A 23,966-nucleotide genomic window follows, 5' to 3' on the forward strand; every position below is an offset into this window, starting at 1 on the left:
TGAGCCAGAAATCAAACCAAAGTCTCTTGATTCCCATTCCACCAGACTATTCATCCTATCTACTGATCTCCTCCTGCCAACAGACAATGGATAAAAATCAGGTGTCCATGCTGATACTGTCTGATCTATTAGCTTTAAGTTTCTACATGCAAAAACCTAGTTGCACCATAAAAAGTCATCCAGGAGAGTGTTATTTTTCTTTCTTTTTCCTTCTCCCAACATTTTGTGAAGCCAGTAGAACTGGAATTCTAGTTCCTGGCTACATCTGGCTAGGCTGTAGAATTATTACAATGTTCTTGTGCCATGCTGAACTGGTATCACCAGTAGTAATTCTTCTTGTTTGGCTGTGTTCCTGTAAAAAATATGTGGTTTACATCTTTTATGTTAAGAATCCAAAGAAAGGGAGAACCAAACTGGGTAAGAGGTATAAATTTGTTGGAATCACCTGTGTTTCTGCACACACAGCATAGGGTACTGTTAGAAGTGCCCAGAAAAATCCAGAAGGGCTCAGTAGCTTTATTATAGCCAGAGAAGAAAGCCACCATTATAGAGAGATAATTCTGCATGTCTTAATTATCATCAATCCAAGAGCTGAGAAAATCAGTCTTCATGTGGATAAATGTTATTTATAGGAGCTACTGAAACCTGCCAATGGACTTGGCTGAATGACTATAATGTAAAGTCAGAAGTGGGTCTGCTGCCATGGTTGGGTCTCAAAATCATTACATTTTGTCTATTGGTGAGTGTTATTCCAAACTTACCTATTAGGGAAGCCATTAATTAAAATTATATATGAACTACTACCATGCATTTTATGGATTTTGGGGGAGAATTGGGTTTGACCCAGTATAATCTGAATTTAGTCTGTTTGTGGAGCAGTTTCACCCAAAACAGAGCATTCAGCTTGGTCAATACCAACCTGAACAGACACAAGCAAGACTAGTGTAATGATACATACTCTACTGAAACTGCAGTAAACTTGCTTATTACCATGAAATCTGTGGAGGTCACTGTAGAGATATATATTTGACCTTGCAGAACAAATAGAGCTAGAATGTAGCCTGTCAAATTGAGGGACTATATTTTTTGCTCAGCACAGTGTAGAAACACAACATATTTAGCAGCAACAGCTCTGTTTTGCTGGTGAGGCGAAATTGCAATCAGTAGTAAAAGAAAATGCCCTAATTTGTGTTCTAAAATTAGGATGGGATAGGATGATGAGCTAAGGCGACTGCCTCTCGTAGCTGTAATGCACCTTTACCCCGATATAACACCACCCGATATAACACGAATTCGGATATAATGCGGTAAAGCAGCGCTCCGGTGGATCAAATCAAGTTTGATATAATGCGGTTTCACCTATAACATGTTAAGATTTTTTGGCTCCTGAGGAGAGCGTTATATCAAGGTAGAGGTGTATTTGGAAGGGCACCCCTCCACGGTTCAGCAATGTGATTTATTGTTACCACCTCTTTCTCATCTCCTCCTTTCTAATTGCCTATCTTGTTTTTGTGTCCAGAATTCTGACTGCTAAAAGTGGTGCAGCTTCTTTTGGCAAATTCACCCTTTTTTTTTTTTATATATATATACTTAAAATACAGTGATGCATCCATGCTTATCATCTACCTAATATAGCATGAGCATGGCCCCTAGCTGCTAACTCCATGAAGTCAGACATTTGTCATAGCTGGAAATGGTTTATTGTTTAGACTATTCAGAGATTAGCTATATTTGTTGAAGAGGCAACTTTCTCTGGAAACTTCAATTTTTAGAAAATAGAGTAAGTTGTTATATCACCATGTGAATTTAGTAGCTTTTAACTCTAGCAGATTCAGTATGCAGTGGTGTTGTAGCTGTTTCGGTCCCATTTTCCAGTTGTGCAGCAAGTATCCACATCTGCCATAATTAATGTGGAAGCAGTAAAGGTTGCCAATGAGCTTCATGGGAGATCAAAGCCACGGATCTTCTGAGTTGGGTCTTTCATAAGGCGTTTGTGATTTCTTGTGAACTCCATACAGCTTTTCAAGCTTCCTCAGAGCTGAAATTGCATTGGCAAAGGTTAAACACGTGCAGGGGCGGCTTTAGGCATTTTGCCACCCTAAGCACGGCAGGCAGGCTGCCTTTGGCGGCTTGCCTGTGGAGGGCCTGCAGCCTGTCTGCTGCCCTCACGGCTACTGGCAGAGCGCCCCCAGTGACTTGCTGCCCCAAGCATGCGCTTAGCGTGCTGATGCCTGGAGCTGCCCCTGAACACGTGGGTCCGAAATGCCTTATGCGACTTCAAGCGATGGTGAGGGATATTGTTAAGGTCCTGGTGGATGGAGAGATGTTTGTTTTCCACGATCCGCTGGAATTCCTGAAGGGTTGAGGCATTGTGGTGAATGGATGGGGGAGCAATGTGTGACAGCACTGATAGCCAAGGTGTTGACGTCAACTTGAGGATTCCAGTGAGGCACCACATTGCAGTGTTCAGTTTGATATCAACAAGTCCAGTGTGGCTACTTCTGGCTCATACCAGAATTTCTTCATCAACTAGGCCTCTGGAGATTCCAATGGCTGGCAAAACTCTTCACCAAAACCATGGAATCTAGATGCATCTCAAAAGCCTGATTGGAGACGATAGTCATTGCCATACTCAGACTGGGCAAGCCGACCAATGACCTGGGAAGCTATAAGCTGATATCACTCCTGTGCATGACCTACAAACTCCTGGAATGTATCATGCTCCAGAGAATCAATCTCTCGTTGAGTCAGTAATCCCTGAAGAAGAAACGGGATTCTGGTCTAGATGCAGCTGCTGCGACCAAGTTTTGGGCCTTATATTGTACACTGAGGCCAAATTCCAGAGGAAATCAAAGACTGGCACAGCCTTTATAGACTTGTCATCAGCCTGCAATATGGTCTGGATTAAAGGTCTGATGCTGAAGCTTGCAAGGATCGTCCCCTGCCTCAAAACACTACACCTGCTATGAACGATGCTGAGCAATAAGTGGCTACATGTCACACAACAGTCACTGCATTCCATCTTGATAACAGGAATGCTAAGCACACCCTGAAAGTGCAGCAACACTGTGACCCCACTCCAACTTATCTGCTGACCAATAGCGCATGAGACCAGGACCAGAACTGCCACATAGTAGTGCAGAGTACAAGCTTTTAGGTCACTGGTCTGGCTCCTTCATAATAATCCAAGGAGATAAGCAGGAATATAGTTTAGGCATGCTAGATTTAAGTATAATGGTGGTTTAGTATAAACTAAAATGCAGTTTTATGCACTAGGAGAATAATGCAAGGTAGTGTATGTCAAAGTGTACCAAAGGCTAATGCACCTTGAGTTTTCAAAGTTCTGTGGTTATGGATCAAACCAGAAAAGCATTTTAAAATGTTATCAAAGTCCTATGTATGGGACAGCACATAGTTTCACAGCTTCAGGAGGAGGATGTACTTTTTTGAGGCACAATTCCTCCATAGCTTCCCTTTTCACTGGAGGAGGGAAGCATGCTTGATCAGGTCTTTACAAGATGCAGATTCTTATGTATGCTGGCCAACACATGGAGGGGGATCCATAGCTCCATCTGCTCCCCAATCTCCCTGCCCACTTGCTCACAGCTGGCAGTATTAGAAATATAGCCCCTGTTCTCACTCCTGCACTTGTACCGAAGAAGCAGGATCTAATTAACCTCATGATGCTTTTTCCCTTACTTCCTCTTATTCTCATATAGAGGTGGAACAAAGACTACCCTTTTATTTTTAGCTGTGGATTATCGATCTTGAAGAAAATAATATCAGCAGTGCTATTGCATTCTATAGAGTATAGTAAGTAAACCATGTACAAATACTAATTTATATACACACACACAAAGGATTTGAATGCCTCACAATGTTTATGGGCAGTAATTAATTCTCAAAAATATCCTTTAAAATTGTAAATATAAATAGATTCTGTTAAGAAATAATAGTATGCAACATTTCATTAGAAACATTAATCTTTGTTTTTTGAGTGATGGTAATAGAAAAATAGATTTAAGTTCTGTTTTTTTCCCTCTGCTCCCTTAATATCCTTCAGAGAGAATAACATTTCTTCCCTAGCTAGGAATTTATATGCCAAGTGTTAGTGAGGATCTCTTTTTATATATTATATAGGATTTATAAACCCTGAAAATATGGGCTTATAATAGAAAGCCTGACAGACCCTTTAACTGTGGTGTCACTAATACATTGCTATAATTTGTAACATCAGCTAAGGTGTTTTGGCTCAAGAGGTGGAATACATTTTTGTATGTAAAGGTCAGTTTTAATTAATAAGCTGTTTTCATCATTCAGGGCCAATATGAATTGCTTGTAACATTTGTGTGAAATAGTTTTCAATATAAAAATAAAACAAATTGAGTTTTATGTCACATTTATCATCCTCATAACCCATTTAAATGTCAAAAAATCAGTGCAGACCAAAAGTCTATTTCTAGAAGCCTCAACAGGCCTATTTTTCAGAGTGATATAAGATATTATCATCACATTATTTCATCATGTGCCTTCTTCATTTAAAGATATTTATTTTAGTTTTCTCTGATGTAAAAATAGTTTTTCTGTTAAAGATTTGTTATCTAAATAGTACTAAAAAAAGAGGCACCAATGTCAGAAGGGTGAATAGATAATTATAAAGTTTAGATACCATTTATTGCTTTCATTAGAAAATAAGATAAACATTGCCTTGTTTTCTTTTGCCCTAAATTCTTCAAATTAAAAATACCACTGTGTTCTCCTGCCACTGTGTTTGGGAACAAACATCTTACATGCTTCAACATGTTTCAGAGAGAGTAATTTAACTGAGTGCACAAGTATTGAATTACATCAAAAAAGTCCTTAACAAAAAAACCTGTTTATAGAAATATAATATAAAGAGAATCCCTCCCCACTTTGATTTTTTATGAAATAGTATAAAACAATCTTGCATCCTTCATATTCATGTTTATTTTAATATTCAGTTTTCCCTTTTTGTTTTTTAAAGACAACACCAAGGAAATCAAATGCAAAAACCTCTGATAATAATATGTTATGGCTAAGCATTAAAATGCACAAAAGTCAGAAAATTCAGTTACAGTTCTCACAGCAGCCATTGTTAAGTCTACTTATAGTATTTTGTATAATTTTATATGCTGTTAAAAATTAGTTTTATTACTGTGATATAATATAACACTTTATACAAAATACAAAAGGTTTTTTCATTTTTGAATAATGATGCAATATTTAAGGAAGTAAGAAAAGAAACAAAACAGAGAGAAAGAAGATGGGGGAAATAAATAACAGATCAGAATAAAGTAGAGGAAAGGGGAAGCTGATGAACCAGGTTTTGTCTTAAATGAACATTTAAAATTGCATAGTCTTATGAGTTTAAAAACAGGATAATGCAGGAAGAAACTTAGGGCAGAATGGATACAGAAAAAGAAAGGGAAAAGGAAAAGTGTGTGGGAGGGTACAGCAAGAGATGAGTAAATTCTCTGTCTACTGGGTACAGAATAGAAGAACAGTACTATTACATATTGACAATATCTATATAAACAAGATTTAGGAAAAAAACTCCCGTGTATATGGGAACAAAGAGGATTTCACAATATCATCAATACATTTCCTAACTAGACCTTTAATATAGCTGGTATGTCAAAAACTTAACTACAGATGAAGTTTTTGTAGTTCAGTACAAAAACCAAAATCAAATGTACTCAGGCAGCTGGACTGCCTTCAGAGCTTTGGCAACTGACTCCCTCAATACACAATAATAAGAGTTTGGAGTGTCCCTCAAGGCAATGGGAACAATGTAAGAAAGGATATGTAACGTCAGTCCCATATCCATAAACAAAATGAAAAAGCACTTTCTTCCTAAAGGAGAAAATTTCCTGATAAGAAGGGTGACAAACTGATTGCAAGGAAACATAGCTACAGTTTCTGTACTGCCATTTTGCGGAGGCAGGGGAAGAAAGGAAAGAGAAACTTTTGGCCTTTGATAGGTTGTCAATGGTTTTACTTCCAAAGCCAAGCAGATCCACTTGTGTCAGGGTAGAATGCCGTAACTTGTGCAGATATGCTACATTAAGGAATATTTAGGTTTAACCAGAAACTCAGTACAGAAGCTTAGAAAACAACCAATTATAGTAAATTATTTTCTGGTGCCTTTCCCAGTTACTGTCACAAACAGTAGTTTTTCCTCATCACGTTGATGCAGATAACAGCTGATGTTAACCATCGTTAATAAAGAAGAACCATTGAGAAATAGTTGCCCATAATATACTGATACCCATACAGAAGCATATGTAACTTCAGCGCCTTCGTGGCCAAGATGGAGTCTGCTCTGCAGGCAACTCTGGCCAAGTGAAGGTGCGCGCAGGAATGCAGCAGGAAAAATTCCTTCCACCCCAGGGGCACCTGTTTCAACCCCCCCAGAGTGAACACACCCACCCACTGGAAAAGTACAATGGATATAAGAAAGGGAAATATTTATTTACAGAGGGATGAGAGGAGAAAAGCAACAAGGAGAAATATAGGGGGAGCAGTAAAACAGGGTTGCATCCAAACCAAGGCCCCATAGGTGCAGTGGTAGCACAGTCTGAAAGGGAAGACACCAAGCAATGTGTCTGTGCACAGAGTTGAGGAGTCATGAACAAAGTTCTGGGCCAGTGGTGAGTCTTAGGTACTTTTGGTCATCTTCGGCGCCAGTAAACTTTTCCCAACAAACCCCTCCGGTGCCCTCTTCTGCCGTCTCTGCAAAGCCACACAGAGTGGTCACCTCCCCACTTAACTAGCTAGCAGCCTCCCTTCTTATTTCTAATGCAGAGTCACAAACCCCAGTGCTCACAGCCCCATGCAGCTCCAGGCAGCAGTGATACTGGGTCCAGCTTCGACCTGTTCTTCTCAGGCAATTTATCCCTGGCACAGTGCTCCTCCTGGCTCCTATCCTGGGGTGTCCCCGATCGGCCACCCTGTCCTTCCCAGGCTTCAGACAGGTTTTCTGCTGCTTTAATTTGCGAGGTCCTGCTTGCTGCAGTCCTTTCTGGAGCTCCAGTGCCACACCTTTGAGTTTTCCTCCTTTCTCTCACTGCTCCCCCTCCCGCCTTAGGAAAAAGATTTAAAGGGGCCATGCTCTCTCAACCCCAAAGGGGTTACACATATTTGAAGACTATTCAGTTGTATGTGCAACAGAAGGTGTCAAACTTGGTATGCATTCTCCAACATTTCAAAATCCACTGGCGATCAAGCTGGTCTATCTGGATCATTATATGGCTGAGGCTTGAAGCCATCCTATACTTTCAGTCTGACAGAATATCAGGAGGCAGATTTAATATTTTTACTGCAAAGTATATTTCTAATTGGAGCAAACACTGCCACTTGTTCTGTGTTTCCAATCAGACATCAGGGTAAAAAGAGATATCAATTCCCTGAAAGGACCCTTTGCAGCCCTTAGAGGCTTTGCACAGGATTGATTTTCTGTCTCGGTATTGCATCAATTTTACTATTACGAGTTTCAGTCTGTCACCATTAGGAAGGCTGAGTATGGGATCTAAATCTGCCCTTTCAGTTTCCAAAGTAAAGTCTCTCAGGAAGGGTCCAGAGAACTCTCGAAATAAGGAGGGGTGTCATGCATGAGGCTTCAGTTCCCTTTGGCCTTCCAGTGACTTTCAGGTTAGACCTAAGGACCCTATTATCCAGGACCTTCAATTTATCAGCAATCCAGGACTGTTTGACCCTTAGCTGTCTGGACCTCAGCATTCTCCTCTTCCTGGATCCCAGAGCTAGTACTCTGGATCTCTACCTCCAATAGGCAGGTTTCAGATATATCTTACATGCTTTTCAGCTCACACTGGTTGTAAATGTGAATGTACTAATTTAATGTGTGTGGGATTATACGTGTAAATTTAACACCAATGTGATTTAGTTATGCTCCCTTGGAAAAAATAATCATCTAAAATATGTTTATTTTGGATATTAATGTTGCATTCATGTATTTTTCTGCAAAGAATATATTGGGCCAAAATAAGCTCTCAATAAAATTTGTAGCATCCCCATTGCAATCAATCAGGTTGTACTAAGGTAACTGCATAGTGCCAACTTTGAGAATTCAAAAATCATGAGTTGGGCCTAAAAAAAAATTGAGATTACCTTAAAAATCATGGGTCATGAGATTCTCACCTAATCACATGAATCCAGGATCTGGGGCTTTAAGAAAAAGTTGAATATCATGAAAGTTGCAATAAAATCATAGGAGTTGGTAACACTGTAATTGAGAGTAAAATTTAGCCCATGGTATCACACACATTGTAATGAACCTGCAGGCATTTTACTGGACATTGTGCTACCAGTGCAACCTCCACCCAGTGAAGGTCTCCATAATCATTACAACACTGGAAAGGGCAGTGTTGTCAGAGGGGACCGTAAGGAAATTGGACACTGCATTATAGCATGGATATTTGTGAATGTTCTGCAAATGGCTGGTGGAGGGTAGGGTCAGCGTAGGGATAGGTCTGAACCAGACACAGGTTTTGGACAAAAGATTTAACTCAGGCCAAGACATCTGCAGGACACTGTATGATTGCCTCTAAGACAAGGGTGGCTTGGAGTGAGTATCTCTAGCACTAAGCCTGAGGAGCCCCACCTTCGTACCCTTGTACTGGACTGCCCTTAGAGGCTGTTGTTGGTTGTGTTTACCTCATTTTGTGTTTTAATTTAAAGAAATTGTTCTTTGGGATTTGCACTATATGTAATAGTTTTGTTAAATAAATCATCTGGTTTATTTAAAATGTGAGAGAGTTTTTGTGAATCTACCAAAAGCCAGAGCCTCAAGAGCCTAGTGCTTGAAGTGTCTACAGTGCTTGCACGCTAGTGTGCAGTAAACCTAATATACTACCAAACATCAGAGGGGACTGATGTACCACAGCCCTCACAGCAACAGCATTGGTTAGAGTATACAATATTGTTTGAAATTCTGCTTTCTTAAGGAGAGTTGATTTTTTTGGGCCATTTTTATTAAAGGAGGAATTTACATGTATTCTTCAGTGGGGCCTGTTAATATTTGAAACTTTAGTAAATGACATAATCAAGATAAGTATTTTTGCAGAATAGGTTTTAAAAAGAAAGTGCATATATATCCCCAGTCTATTTAAATAGTTTTGTTTTCTGTTTAATACTCATATTTATTTTCTTTTTTTATTGTAACAGGTAGTGACTTAGGAAGTGATGATATCATAGCAGGGAATCTAAGCAAATACGCCGTTCTCCCAGCTGGTTACTATGGACAGCCTAAAAAAGGACATCTTATATTTGATGCCTGTTTTGAAAGTGGTAAGCTCCCTCAATGTTACTGTATATGTTACTGAACTGATAGGGTACAAATATTTGTAATATTACTCTGCATCTTTGCAAAAAAAATAAATTCTATCTTAAATTTGAGAAAGAGATTTGTTCCAAATACAGCTTAATTTACTAATGTGAATAGTCCCATTGACTTCAGTGGGATTGTTCAATGAAGTCAATGGGACTATTCATGTAAATAAGAGACCTCATTCAAAGTCCACAGAAGTCAATGAAAATTTTCTCATTGTCTTCAGTGACCTTTGCGTCAGGCCGAAGGTGAGCATGATTTTGCTGAAATCTCTGTTGCAGAATGGAAGTACATAGGATCATAGAATTGTAGGACTGGAAGGGACCTTGAGAGGTCATCTAGTCCAGCCCCCTGCACTCATGGCAGGGCTAAGTATTATCTGAACCAGGGATTGGCAACCTTTGTCATGCAGCCTGCCAGGGATGTGCTGGCCTCCGCTTCCTGCAGCCCCATTGGCCTGGAGCAGTGAACCATGGCCAGTGGGAGCCGCAAATGGCCAAATCTGCAGATGCGGCAGGTAAACAAACCGGCCCGGCCCACCAGGGTAAGCACCCTGGTGGGCCACATGCAAAAGTTTGCCGATCCCTGATCTGAACCAGTCCTGACAGGTGTTTGTCTAATCTGCTCTTAAAAATCTCCACAACCTTCCAACATATTTGACTTTTAGTCTTTCAAATGATTTGGAATGAAACACTTTTAGATTAATTAAAAAAGCAGTGTGATTTTAAAGATGTCTTGTCAATTTCACTTTCAAGTTCACATGCACAAGCACATATTGCAAAGTTTGGGTTACATAATTTACAGGGGAATAGTTATCTATCTGATCTTAGGTTTTATAACTTAAACGTTTTGACCCCATTTCACCTGGCTGCATTTCTTTAAATGTAAGTCTTATTTAGGACTCTAATGGCCTGATCCTGAACTATTCAAATTAATGGAATCTATGCCATTAACATCAATGGGTGCAAGGAATGTACTGCAAATTAAAATACAAATTATTGTTACAAATGTTATATTTAGAGTGTTAGTTTAAAGATGAATTTTAACTTGATTCATGTGTGTATATATATATTACATAATATATTTTAAAATTTTGTGTTACATGTATGCATAAGACTCCAAATTTTAGCTTAAATCTGTTATTACTAGCTTACAGAAACACACAGCACTGTTAAACACCATATGTACTGAAGGCATTTGGCAGGCTAAGCTATGGTTTCCAGCATGGTTTATCTGAGAGGTGCTGGTAATGCCAAAACTACTAGTGTCTCATAAAATGAGCTTTTTATGAAGAATTAGGCCCCTCTGGGTGGAATACTCGCTGCCAGTTTTTAGATAAATATTAAATTGAATTATTTAAATCCCTTAATTAAAATTATCTAAAAAGCATAAGTGATGCAGTGAATAATATAGAATATTCTCCTTTTTTTAAACTATTCCTATGAAGGCTCAGAAAGTGCTTAAAAACTATATTTAATAAATGTAGAGTATGTGTCTTTAGAGTATATAAACTGTTATTTGATAATTGTTATAAGCTTATGATTCTAGAATCAAAAAATGGCAGTATAATTTATTAAACTAATTGGTATAAGCTGAGAAATTCATTATATTATGTTAAATTACTGTGGAATGAAAAAGATCAATAGAACCCAGTTCTATGAAGTTAAAATGTTGATAATTAGATGAGTGTTTTAATTCTACTTTTTAGAAAATGGAATTAAAGTTTTTCTAAAACTTTAAAAAAATTAATTCCTTGCAAGAGGTAGCAACGTTCATACTTAATGTATGGATTTTGACAATTTGATAGAAGGCAGATGATAGATGAATTATAGGATACTTCAGATGATGATTGATAGTGGTAAAATATTCTGTTCCCTTCTAGAAATGCAACACCATTAGTTAACAATTAAGATGCAACATGTGTGGTGCAATAGCATGTAAGAATCTTGGGTGCCACTTTAGTAAAGGTAATAGCTCAACACAATTCATCCTCTTGGAATTTCCTATCTGCTGTGCAGTAAATATTATAAAATTCTTATTGATTTTAAAATGGTCCTGTGGTATTAATTGTGGACCAAGCCGGTATGTAACAGGAGGTAGACTAAGGAAAGATGTGGAGATAGATAGAGTTAAGGGGTTCCCACTGAGACTGAAGCCTGTTTTACCTATTATGTTGTTGATATTATTAAATAAAGGCATTTTATTGAAACCTGAGATTCCCAGCTCCCTTAAAACTACTATAGGTCTGTACGTTACAAGATATGAAGGATTTATTAAATATTTTATTAGATAATAAACACAACGTAATTTTGCAAAAAGCAGTTCATATTATATTACAGAATTAGGGGGAAGATATGAGAAGTCTTTCCAGAACAGGAAAGGGACATCAAACCTGTAGACAGAGAAAGTTAAGCAAATGTAGCTGAAATGTTACTTATTTTGCTTTCATTTTTAGAATGTTTTTCACTTTTTGTGCTAAAGAATGGTTACAAATATGTATAGGCATTATAATTAGTAGAGATATAGTGACATTTTGAATACTATTCAAGAAACAAAACTCCAGCCTCCAGGAGTTAAAGTTTCTTCTATTTGATAGATTATTTTGCTGTGAGTTGTATTTACTTACTGAGTGAATACCAGAACTATTTTAGATACTTTTATGGCATCAGTCACCATAGTGTCTGAGAACAGTACCTCACAGTCTTTAATGTAGTTAGTAACAGTAATAAGCATCTGTCCATCTTGAAAAATTATGGTGTAAGCGGCAAAGCAGTTCAGTTACCATAGCATTGTCAGTGTCTACAAAGTCCAATTCTCAAGCAGCAGTCTTGGCCACAAGTAGTGCAGACACAGGGCACAGGTCCAGAGGATGAAGGCAGTGCATTGCTAGTGCTTGAGGCCTACTGTGCTTTCCTCTTAGGGTATGGCTACACTTACAGTTGTACAGCGCTGGGAGTTACAGCTGTCTTCGTACAGCTGTGTAGGGAAAGCGCTGCAGTGTGGCCACACTGACAGCTACCAGCGCTGCAGTGTGGCCACATTTGCAGTGCTGTTGGGAGTGGTGCATTGTGGGCAGCTATCCCAGGGTTCAAGTGGCTGCAATGTGCTTTTCAAAAGAGGGGGGTGAGGGGGAACGTGGGGGAGAGAGAGAGTGGATTTTTGCATCTGTCAGCTCCCTGCTGCAAGTTCTAAAGACTAGAACATACACATCACCAACCTGCAATCAATTTAAAAGTTTCGAGCCCTTCCCCCACCCCTCTTATTCACTAAATGCAAATTATGCACTCCTAAATAGCCTTCAGACCACATAAGCAGTTGCTCAACACAGACTCCCCCCTCCTCCTCTGCCGTGTGAATTCTGTCTTCAAGCAAACAGCTGTGAACCTTTCAAAGCAATTCCCCTGCCTGCCTCTGCTCGCTCGCTGGAGCAAACAGCAGCTGTGTTTGTTTTTTAGATAAGCAGCTCAGGGAAGCTCGGAGTTCAGCCATTCTTCCGGTTTGTTGTGAGCAGGCATTCTGGGATACCTCCTAATACCCTGGAGGCCAATAACAGCACTTTTGGGGGCCACACTTGATGAGCAGCGCTGCATCACCAGCGCTGCAATCGTTACACCCCAAGCAAACCAGGTGTACAGCCAGCGCTGCAGCCAGGGAGTTGCAGTGCTGGATATGCCTTGCAGGTGTGGACAGTTACTAAGTTGCAGCGCTGTAAACCCACCACCAGCGCTGCAACTCTCCAGTGTAGCCAAGCCCTTACTCTTTTCACTTTCCTTTCTCTCAACCACCTCTTTTCAGACTCTTGGTCTCTCTGGCCACCATAGCACTCCAGTGTAGCCTATTGCTAGCTGTGTCTCCCAGCTTGAAGAGTTGATGTTAAAAGTTTGGACATCCTTCTTTCAAATCTTCTTAAACCTGAGCCTAAGTCAGCCCACTAGCCTGGAAGTAACTGCAAGTTCTTTATACAAGAGATCCTTTGGAATGCATCCTTCATCTGTCCAATGCAGATAGCCAAGCCAACAGAGATGTCTGTTTTGAGAATAGTGATTAGACTTGGCATTTTTGCTTTATCAAATACTTGAAGAGTCAGGAATTTTGGCTTTCCCATTTGATATTTAGAAACCAGCAAAGATAGTGGGTATGGATGGTGCCTAGCCTCCTCTCATTCCTGCTGTAGGTGGTCTAGGTGTTGCCAACATACAATAACATGCTCAGAATGCAAGTCTGGTAGACCCATATCTTGATGTTCAGTCATAGGTTCCTGTTATCTCATACATGTTTGGTCAGTTGGCCAAATGCGGTAGCTATCTTTCTGATGTGAGAATTAAGCTTGTCATCTACAGCTAAGTTATCTGATATAGTCAATCCCAGAGAGCGGAACTTGTGCACTACTTCTAGCGAGATATTAGAGATATTAGAGATATTGAAACTTCTGGTGCAGACAAACACACTTTGTGCTGTAATCATTGTCTTCTTTAGACTGATGATTAATCCAAATTCATCAGAAGCTAGCACAAAGCTATTGCAAAGTTGCTGGATTTCTTTTTCACTGTGTGCAATGAGTACTGTGTTGTCAGTGAAAATAAATTTTTATCAGCAGATTTTGATGTTGCTTTTTGTTCTTAGATATGCAGTGTTGAAATGTTTTCCATTGATCTTGCATGGAGGCATATACCTTTTTGGTTTTAGATGAGAAAGCATGATGAAGCAGTAGAGAAAAGAATATACCGAAGAGGATTGGTGCCAAAACACATTCTTGTCTGATACCACTGTCAGACTGATCATCATCCTACTGGACTGTTGCCTTCATACTGTCACAGAATGATCAAATCAAACTGAGGAAGATTTGAGGACAACCAATTCTCTAGCACCTGGAAAATGCCCTTTCTGCAGACCAAGTCAAAAGCCTCTGTGACATCTATGATGGCCAAGTAGAGAGGTTTTCGTTGTTCTTGACACTTTTCTTGAAGTTGCTGTAGTGTGAAGACCATCTTGATAGCTGATCTACTGACAGGGAAGCTGAACTAACTTGCTGGATATACACATTCACAGGAACTTGTAGGCTTTTAAGAATGGCTTATGTGAATGCTTGCCAGTAACACTAAGGAGAGAAATCCCTCTATAGCTGTTGCAGTCACTCTGATCTCTTTTGTTTTTGTACAATGTTATGATGTTGGCATCATAATGTATTTACCCAACCCAGTTTCCAACCCCTTCGTCAAGAGTCACATCCCCCTCCCACTACTTCACCAGTGAGAGATGTCAGATTTTGAAGGAAGAGCTTAAAAGAGGAAAACCCCCACTCAGTTGGTGGCAGACCAGGAAGGAGAGCAGATCCGCAGTCTGCAGCTCCCAGAGCAAGAGCTGGCGCCTACCCTGGAGGAAGGGAGGGCCTGATGCTTTCCCACTTGAGATATGATATGTCCTTGTTATCTAGTGACCCTGGCTGGTGTCAGGATCCCAACAAGGGCAGTGAGGGCCAAGGATCACAGCAGGGACAAACCTGAGGCTGGAGTAGCTGAGGAGTTTGTAATCGGGTTCCAGGCCAGGTTGATACCAATGGTCAGAGTCTGAGTGAGGTTTTAGGGTCCAAGTCAGGAGGCAAAGTTCAAATCAAGCCAAGGTCAAAGCCAGGAATTCAGGAGCAAGGAGCAGGAAAGGTCATGGCAGCTACAGGAGATCTGCACCTGGAATGCCCCTGGGACTTATACAGAGCAGGGAGCCAATCTGGAGCCATGATGCTGCTGTCTGTCAAACCCTTGATCTGGAACTTTGCATGGTCTGGGTCCACAGTGGGACATGGGAAGTGGAGTACAAACTGGTTACAGCTGCTGCTGGGTGGCAAACTGGAGGTGTCAGCTTCCTGGTAGCTCTGCAGGCTTGCATTCTAGAGCTGCAGGGCCTTACAGCTGGGGCCACAGTTTATTCAAAGCCTCTTTGAAGGATGTGAGCTTTACCATACCCATGGGGCAATCTGTTTGTTTTGTTGTGTTTTCTGACACCACTGGAAGGGACAGACTATCCAGAGTTCATCTGGAGGGCTCAGTCTGTTATAACTGGATTGATGAGACGGCAGATGAGAAGACAAGGTGAGAGATCAGACCCGGCCAAGATCTAGAGGGTGCCATGGGGTATGAACTCCAGGGACACCTCACAACTCACCTGTTATCTCATTTTTAAAAAATAGGGAACTGAGGACAGAGAGGCTAAATTACTTGTCCAAGATGACAAAGGTGATAGAACAGAAACTGAAGCTGGGTCTCCGATAGCCCAGGCTAGTATGCTAACCACTGTGTCATCCTTTCTCTAGTAGTAGTAATATCTCTCAAACCACTAGACTTTTTTTTTAAGTCTGCCCACTATATTATCCTAGCTATAGCCCAATGAGAATATAGATTTTTCTGATGCCATTTTACTATTGTTTGTTAAGTAACATAAGATAATTTTAGGGGGATACCAGTTTCATTGGGAGCCAGTGCAGTCATTTCAGGGTGAAACAGCAGTGTGGTTATCTGTGCATATGATCAGCTAAAATAAAATAACTTTCACTTTTGAAATCCTACAGGTTAGATGAAAAATAATATTTAGATTAATTGTAGTTTCTCTTTTCTGCCCTTCATTAATAGATCAAACTATCAATCCACAGCTGGTCCAGTGGATTATCAGCACTGTGATGTTCTACCATGTTCATCCTTCACCTATCTGGGCCAATAAAGGTTGGGAGCCTATCAGAGGCACATGACTTCTGGGGAAAGGATGGGTTTGCTCTCACTGTATCAACAATACCTTCCTGATTGTATCAAGACAGGACTTTGATGTCTGACTGTTCTTCAAGGTAACTTGGAGTGTGTACCTGGCCTCTTCAACATGACCCAGGAATACATATTTCAGGCATTTTATGATTGGAGTGTAAATTATTTCAAAGATCAGCATGGATCTGGAGGCCACACTGGAAGAATGTGTGGCTTTTCTGATTCATTGGTTTGAATTCTGTGCCAAGACACTGCTCCATAGTGTTTGGATTGCTCTCTCCATTATTCATCATAGTAGACATCTGAGCTAATTAATGTCTGCAGACTCCTTTTTTTTTTCTTGCTGGCCTTGCCTACCTGCCTCTGGGGCTCAGTTTCCTATTCTTCATCTTAGAGACAGCCGTTGCAAGTTTCTTAATTTTTTCTCTCAGAAGTGGTTGAAAGCAGAATGTCTAGTCAATACTCAAAACCTAGCTTCCCATTCATTTCCACAATTTTGGCATTGATCTGCTTATTCAGACTACTATGAAGAGGATTCAGCCTCAAGAATCAAGTACATTTCACTTCAACATTCCTCCCTGTCATCACAAGAGAAGGCCTCAGTGTACGATCCAAGAGAAGGATACCAGTCCCTCTTGGACACCTTTCACCCCTTGCCTGGCAGAATGAGAAACATAGGTGCAATCTTTCATCAGCATGGATATGATTAACTGACCAATGTTAGCAGCCTTGCATAGATCAGGATACAAGATAAGATAAGATAAAGGAGAAGCAGGAGGCCTGGAGGAAGAATGCAAAGATAAGCTACAGGAGAAGCAGGAGGCCTGGAGGAAGAATGCAAAAAATGAAAAAAAACCAGTGTTCATTGCTGTGGTCTCCCTCCCTGAAGCTCTCTTGGCCTATGGCTAATGGATGGGAGATGAGATGTCCAGAGAGAGAGGAGCATAAATCTTCTTTCGGGCTGAACCAAATCCCTTATTACAGAAGGAGAAACAAGTTACCTCCTCAGCCAGGAAAATCTTTGTGGACAGAGTATTCCCATAATGATAGTTTTCCCACCTCAGGTCCAATGCTGACGTGCTCCTTCTAGGATTAGAAAACTTGCATTTATCAACTCTGCACACAAAAGATAGTGTATAGAAAGGAGAGAACCCCATAGCCTTTGAGGTGTAATCTGAACAGGAAATGCTCCTAGCCCTTTCAGATGTAGTTTCTCTCATTACCTCTATCAAGGACCATCAGTATACTATAGTTATGGTGCTCTCCAATGCCTTCAGATTATATAAGCAGTGATTCCTAAGACATCCAGTGTTCCATACAGAGCAATCCTCTTTGAGTTGCCTGAGAATCTCTCTTATCATCATGAAATACACTTTCTCACTTTAGTCATCTCCAGATTAGAGTCAGTACATTTAACAGTTCAAAAATCTTGTTTTTACTCCACTGAAGGTTTAATACCACAGTCCCACCACCAGTTGGTGTCAGTAGCTGGTCAGCTAATTCCTTGGTTAAGTGAATAATGCTAGCTGAGATTCCTGCACAGAAGCACCTTCTGGCCTTGGTAAAATAACAGATTAAAGAGGGGAAAAAACCCATTACAATGGATTGTATGTACCATCTTCTGTTACTGTGGTATTGTTAACTACATTGTAATGTCTGGTTAGTCCTCTTATATGTCTCCCACAGATACAGGAATTGTAGGGGAGACTTTGGAAAACATTTAACTTATTTAGATATTTAAATGTGGATTTAGATGCCTAATTTTTGGCACCTAAATTTGCAAATGTAAATACTTTGCAAAGAAACTGTGGACATTTGGGACCAAATTTTCTACCACCCCCTTAACTAGGCTTCTGTTTTTGCAGTGCCCATTACATGAGAGTGCAGGTAAACTGTAGATGCAAATAATTTTGGCGATAAAACTGCAGGACAGTTTAAAAATCTGGCCTTTTATGATAAACACTTGAAAATAAATTTGTGTATGGTTAGTATCATATTCATTTTAGTCAATGTGCTTTGACAGGATGGCCTGTTTGGACTTTGGTAATATGTTTTTTAGAAGTGTTTGCACCTCTTCTAGTCAATCTGAATCTTTGTAGGAAATCTTTGGTAGAAATAAATTGGAAAGGAATTTCTTTATTTCACTATCTTTGCAGTATCAAATGCATTCTGCATAGTAACTTAATTAAGGAAAAACAAATATTTTGGACTTTCTGAGTTCCATACCTTGTGGTTTCCTTGCAATGTGAGTAAATCTATCCCTGTGTTAAGGACAATGTGTGAGATCTTAGCAGCTCAGCTTGATTTGGATGAGAATGATTAGGGGGCATGGAAAAACTCTCATATAAAAAAGATTGAAAAGATCTGCCCTGTTCATTTTAGTGAAGAGATTAGTAAGGGGGCATGATAAAAGTACACAAAAAGATTAATAGTATATTAAAGGAATGGTGGAAACTTCTAATCACACTTCCTCATAATACATGTCAAAGGGACAGTCAGTAAAATTAAAATAATAAAGGAGAATAATTTTATACACAATGCATAATTAGAGTATGGAACCCATTGCCACAAGGTATCATTGAGGCAAATAGGTTAGCAGAATTAAAAATGTTCAGACTTTTATATGGATAACAAGAATATCCAGAGGTTTAATAGTAAATATTTTTTGAAAAAAGTTCTAGCAGAGATATAAACCATCATTGTTCAGGGCATAAGCCAACCTCCAACTTGTAGTGATTAGGAGGAAATTTTCCCTGGGGGGCAGGTCATTCTGCCTACTACAGGTTTTCTTGTACTTTCATCTAAAGAAGCTGCATTGGCCACTGTCAGAGACAGGGCACTGGACCAGTTAAACCACTGATCGGATTCAGTATGGTAATTTTTATCATCCTAATGAGTAACAGAGCTCCTCTAGTGGTTTTTCTGTAGATATAGGGCTTGTCTACACTTACTGGAAGATTGATGCTGCGGCGATTGATGCATTGGCAGTCTATTTAGCGGGTCTAGTGAAGACCTGCTAAATCGACCGCCAGTCACTCTCCCATAGAATCGTATACTCCACCTGATTGAGAAGAGTAAAGGGAGTAGTATGGACCCCATGGAAAGTAGATCTAAGCTATGTTGATTTGAGTTACGCTGCTCACAAAACTCAAATTGTGTAGCTTAGATCGACTTTTCCCTTTAGTGTAGACAAGGCCATAGCAAATTAGAGAATTTTTTTTATACTTGTCTTCCTGTTCATTAATAAAGTTTGTCCTTGTCCACATTAAAAAAATTTCATTGATTGTCCATTTAATTACAGAGGTGCAAATCCCTAATGTAGATGGGCTGCACTGATGCGAAGCTGTGCTTATAAGAACAGCCATACTGGGTCAGACCAATGGTCCAGCTAGCCTAGTATCCTGTCTTCTGATACTGACCAATGCCAGGTGCTTCAGAGGGAATGAACAGAACAGGCAGTCATCATGCGATCATCCCCTGTGTCCACTCCCAGCTTATGGCAATAAGAGGCTAGAGACACCCAAAGCATGGGATTGCCTTGCTGATCATCTGGACTAATAGCCATTGATGGATCTATCCTCCATGAACTTACCTAATTCTGTTTTGAACTCCGCTATAGTTTTGGCCATCACAACATCTCTTGGCAATGAGTTCCACAAGTTGGCTGTGCATTGTGTGAAGCAGTACTTTCTTTTGTTTGTTTTTAAACCTGCTGCCTATTAATTTAATTGGATGACCCACGGTTCGTGTGTTATGTGAAGGAATAAAAAAACCAGTTCCTTATTTACTTTCTCCACACCATTCATAATTTTATAGACCTCTATCATATCCCCCATTAGTTGTCTCTTTTCCAAGCTGAAAAGTCCCAGTCTTTTTAATCTCTCTTCATATGACAGACGTTCCATATCCCTAATAATTTTAGTTGCCCTTTTCTGTGTCTATGCCAATTCTAATGTTTTTTTAAAGATGAGGTGACCAGAACTGCACACAGTATTCAAGGTGTGGACATACCCTGGATTTATATAGTGGCATGATGATATTTACTGTCTTAGTAGCTATCTCTTTCCTAATGGTTACTAACATTCTGTTAGTGTTTTTGGCTGGTGCACATTCCGTGGACGTTTTCAGAGAACTATCCACTGTGATGCCAAAATCTCTTTCTTGAGTGGTAAGGGCTAATTTAGATCCCACCATTTTGTATGTGTAATTGGGATTGTTTTTCAGTGTGCATTACTTTACAGTTATCAGCATTGAATTTCATCTGCCATTTTGTTGCTCAGTCACCCAGTTTTGAGAACTTTCTGTAACTCTTTGGAGTCTGCTATGGACTTAAACCTCTTGACTTATTTTGTATCATCTGCAAATTTTACCACCTACCTGTTCATCCCTTTTTCCAGATCATTGATGAGTATGTTGAATAGCACTGGTTTCAGTCAGTGTTCCCTTTAATTTTTCCCACACATGTATCACACCCCACCTCCATATTGGTGCACAAAACAAAATTCATGTGATGGGGGTGGGGCCGAGGGGTTTGGAGTGTGGGATGGGGCTCAGAGCTATGGCAGAGGGTTGGAGTGCAGGGGTGTGAAGGCTCCTGCTGGGGATGTGGGCTCTGGGGTGGGGCCAGGGATAAGAGGCTCAGGGCTGGGCAGAGAGTTGGAGTGTGTGAGCAGGCGAGGGCTCCGGCTGGGGGTGTGGGCTCTGGGATGTGGCTGGGGATGAGGGGCTCAGAGCTGGGTGGGGAGCTAGGGGATGCGGGCTCTGGGGTGGGGCCAGGGATGAGGGGTTTGGGGTGCAGGAGGGTGCTCTTGGGCTGCAGCAAGGAATGAGGATTCCCCCTAGCTCTCTCTCTCCCCAGCTCTCCATTCCCCAGAGCAGCACCTGGGCTGGGGGGGAGAGGTGCTTCTCCCCCGCTGTGCCAGCTCTGGGTCCACAGGATAGGTGTCTGTCCCCTGGCTGGGGCAGTTCCAGGCCTGGGGGTGGGCCCCACGGTAGGTCTGGGCCGGGGGAGGGGCAGAGTTGGGTCCGGGGGACAAGGCAGGGATTCCCCAGCCATGGCAGGTCCGGGCCAGGGTTGGGTTTGGGCCTCCCTTCTCCTGGCCGTAGTAGGTCCAGGCTGGGTTCGGGCTGCCCCTTCCCTGACCACAGAAGGTTGGGGGCCAGGGGAGGGGCACGTCTCCCCCAGCCACGGCAGGTTGGGGGCCAGGCTGGGTAGGGGCCGGGGAATTGGTGCCTCTTCCCCGGCTGCCACAGGTCCTGGCCAGGCAGGTTCCCTAAGCGCCTACCTGATGCTAAATAGGCTGCTTGCGCTGCTACACAGCTTACAGGGAACTTAGGTCCCAGTACAGCTCTTTGTGGGACAGCAGTATTTACCTCTCTCCATTGTGAAAACTGACCATTTATTCTTACCCTTAGTTTCCTATCTTTTAACCAGTTACTAATCCAATAGATGACCTCGCCTCTAATCCCATGATTGCTTACTTTATTTAAGAGTCTATGGAGGGACCTAGTTAAAGATTTTTGAAAGTCCAAGCACACTATATCTGGTGGATCACCCCTGTTCACATACCTGTTGACTCCTCAAAGAATTCCCTTAGATTGGTGAGGCATGATTGTCCTTTAGAAAAGCAGAGTTGACTCTTCCCCAACAAATCATGTTCATCTATGTGTCTAATAATTCTGTTCTTTACTATAGTTTCAACCAATTTGCCTGATACTGAAGTTAAATTTACTGGCCTGCAATTGCCAGGATTGCAGCTGGACACTTTTTAAAAAATTGGTGTCACATTAACTATTCTCCAGTCATATGATACACAAACTGATTTAAATGATGGGTTACATTTCACAGTTCTGCAATTTCATATTTGAGTTTCTTCAGAACTCTGAGGTGAATACGATCTGGTCCTGATGACTAATTACTGTTTAATTCATCAATTTGTTCCAAAGCCACCTCTATTGACATTTAACTTGAGCCTCTGTTATGGTGTTCTTAAATTTCCATGCAGTTTGCAGGCATTTCACTTTTGTGACTGTATCTTTTACTTTCCATTTAACTAGCTTCCTAATTTTTTGTATAGTTCCCCTTTCTGAAGTTAAATGCTACTGTGGTGAGATCCTTTGGTCCTCCCCCCCAAGGATGTTAAATTTAATTATATTATGGTCGCTATTACCGAGCACTTCAGCTAAATTCACCTCTTGGAGCAGATCCTGTGCTCCATTTAAGACTACATTAAGAATTGCCTCTCCCCTTGTGGGTTCCAGGACTAGCCACTCATGAAGCAGTCATTTATGGTGTCTAGAAACTTTATCTCTGCATCACATCCGGAGGGTGCATGTATCCAGTTAATCCGGGCTTAGCTGAAATCCCCCATTATTATTTGTGTAACTTTTGAAAAACAGGCCTCTAGTTTAGGTGACCAAATATGGATGTTGGAGCCTTACTCTAGGCATCTACTTTTAGAAATGTTGGCCTCCATGTCTGGACTGTTCTGTTATTTTGACATAGCTGTATCTCGTATATCTGCCGCAGTCCCGGATAAATCAGAAATTGATTTCCACGTACAACTGTTAAAATTGGCTGTGAAGTATTTTTTTTCCCTTTTATGTTCTTTTTTGACAATTGAAAGAATGAAGTTGTCCCACAGAGGGACATGTATGTCAGGTCTGATGCAAAAATATTCACAATGTTAAATGGACTTTTCAAAAGCTTTTAAAAAATGTGTATTTGTGCATGTTAGTCTCCTATTATGCTGTTCAAGTGTTAAAAATGTAATATGGTTCTTGAAATTAAAAATGAAGCTGCTCTCTGTTTTTACTCTAATTTAAACCAGAATGTGGAACTCTGCCAAGAGTCATTAAATCTTCCATTCTCTTTTATAACAAAAATGTTGTGACTGGGTAGGTTGTTCGTTGTGATCTGTGTTCAAGAGGTCATAATTAACTAAAGTTTTGTAACATTTCAGATTCAACCTTTAATTACTGTAAATATGATTTTTATCGCATTGATTGGTGTACCACCACCTTATCATATAAATTACTGACAAATACTGGGTGAGTCTTTTCTCATTCTACAGGACAGATGTATATATTCAGATATATTTTGAATTAACAAGTCGATTAAAAAGTGCAGTGAAGATGAAGTGCAAATGATATTAATCAGTTGGAACAAGTTATAATCTACTTTGTATCAAGTGATCCACTTCATTAGATTTCCTTAATTTTGTTAAATTTTTAAATACCTTTCTATAGTTCAAAAATAAGTTAACATATAAAATACTTTTTGAGGAGAAACTCAGACCTGTTGTAAATGGTTGCAACTACATTGACGTGCCTTGCCACTTGCTAGTTTAAAGTACAACCACACCTCTTTCAAAATGGCACTTGGCTCGTTCCCTTCTGGGAATTGTAGTTTACCTCCTTTGTCCGAGCAAGCTGCAGCCTACAACTCCCAGAATGCCCAATGGGCCATTGCCACATATTGCAACCCACTGCTGTGTGATTCAGAGAGCTGAGCTGGAGCCTGAGGGCTGCGTGACAGCCGCTCTGTTCAGGTGCGTGTGTGCTGCAGAGCCGTGCACAGTTACAAAATTTGTATCTGCATCTGAGCTGAAATCCGCAAAAATGGTCCGTAGATATCCGTGAATTTGCAGGGCTCTAATTATCTGACCCTCTGTTATTTCAAACTTAGATGTCAACCTATAACTCTCTTTAGGATAGTGAATATGTAAAGCACATGTGGTTACCGGTTATTGTGGGTCTCAATTGTCAAAATATTTTCTGAAATGAAGGTCTTCCACTTATACAAACATTTAAATCTGAAAACTAAAATCAGGCTGTCATAAACAGATAGC

The 23,966-nt window shown here is 40.5% G+C and overlaps 1 protein-coding gene across 2 annotated transcripts in view; it reads left to right on the forward strand.

Moving 5' to 3' along the window:
• AGBL4 (AGBL carboxypeptidase 4) overlaps positions 1–23,966 on the forward strand; it is a 1,420,515-nt gene that overhangs the window by 9,982 nt on the left and 1,386,567 nt on the right. For both annotated transcript variants that reach the window (XM_050961715.1, XM_050961716.1), the window contains exon 2: positions 9,205–9,327. In XM_050961715.1, the coding sequence (XP_050817672.1) occupies positions 9,205–9,327 (123 nt within the window). The remainder of the gene's footprint in view (positions 1–9,204; positions 9,328–23,966) is intronic.

The sequence above is a fragment of the Gopherus flavomarginatus genome, chromosome 7 (assembly GCF_025201925.1).
Source record: "Gopherus flavomarginatus isolate rGopFla2 chromosome 7, rGopFla2.mat.asm, whole genome shotgun sequence".
Taxonomy (NCBI): Eukaryota; Metazoa; Chordata; order Testudines; family Testudinidae; genus Gopherus; species Gopherus flavomarginatus.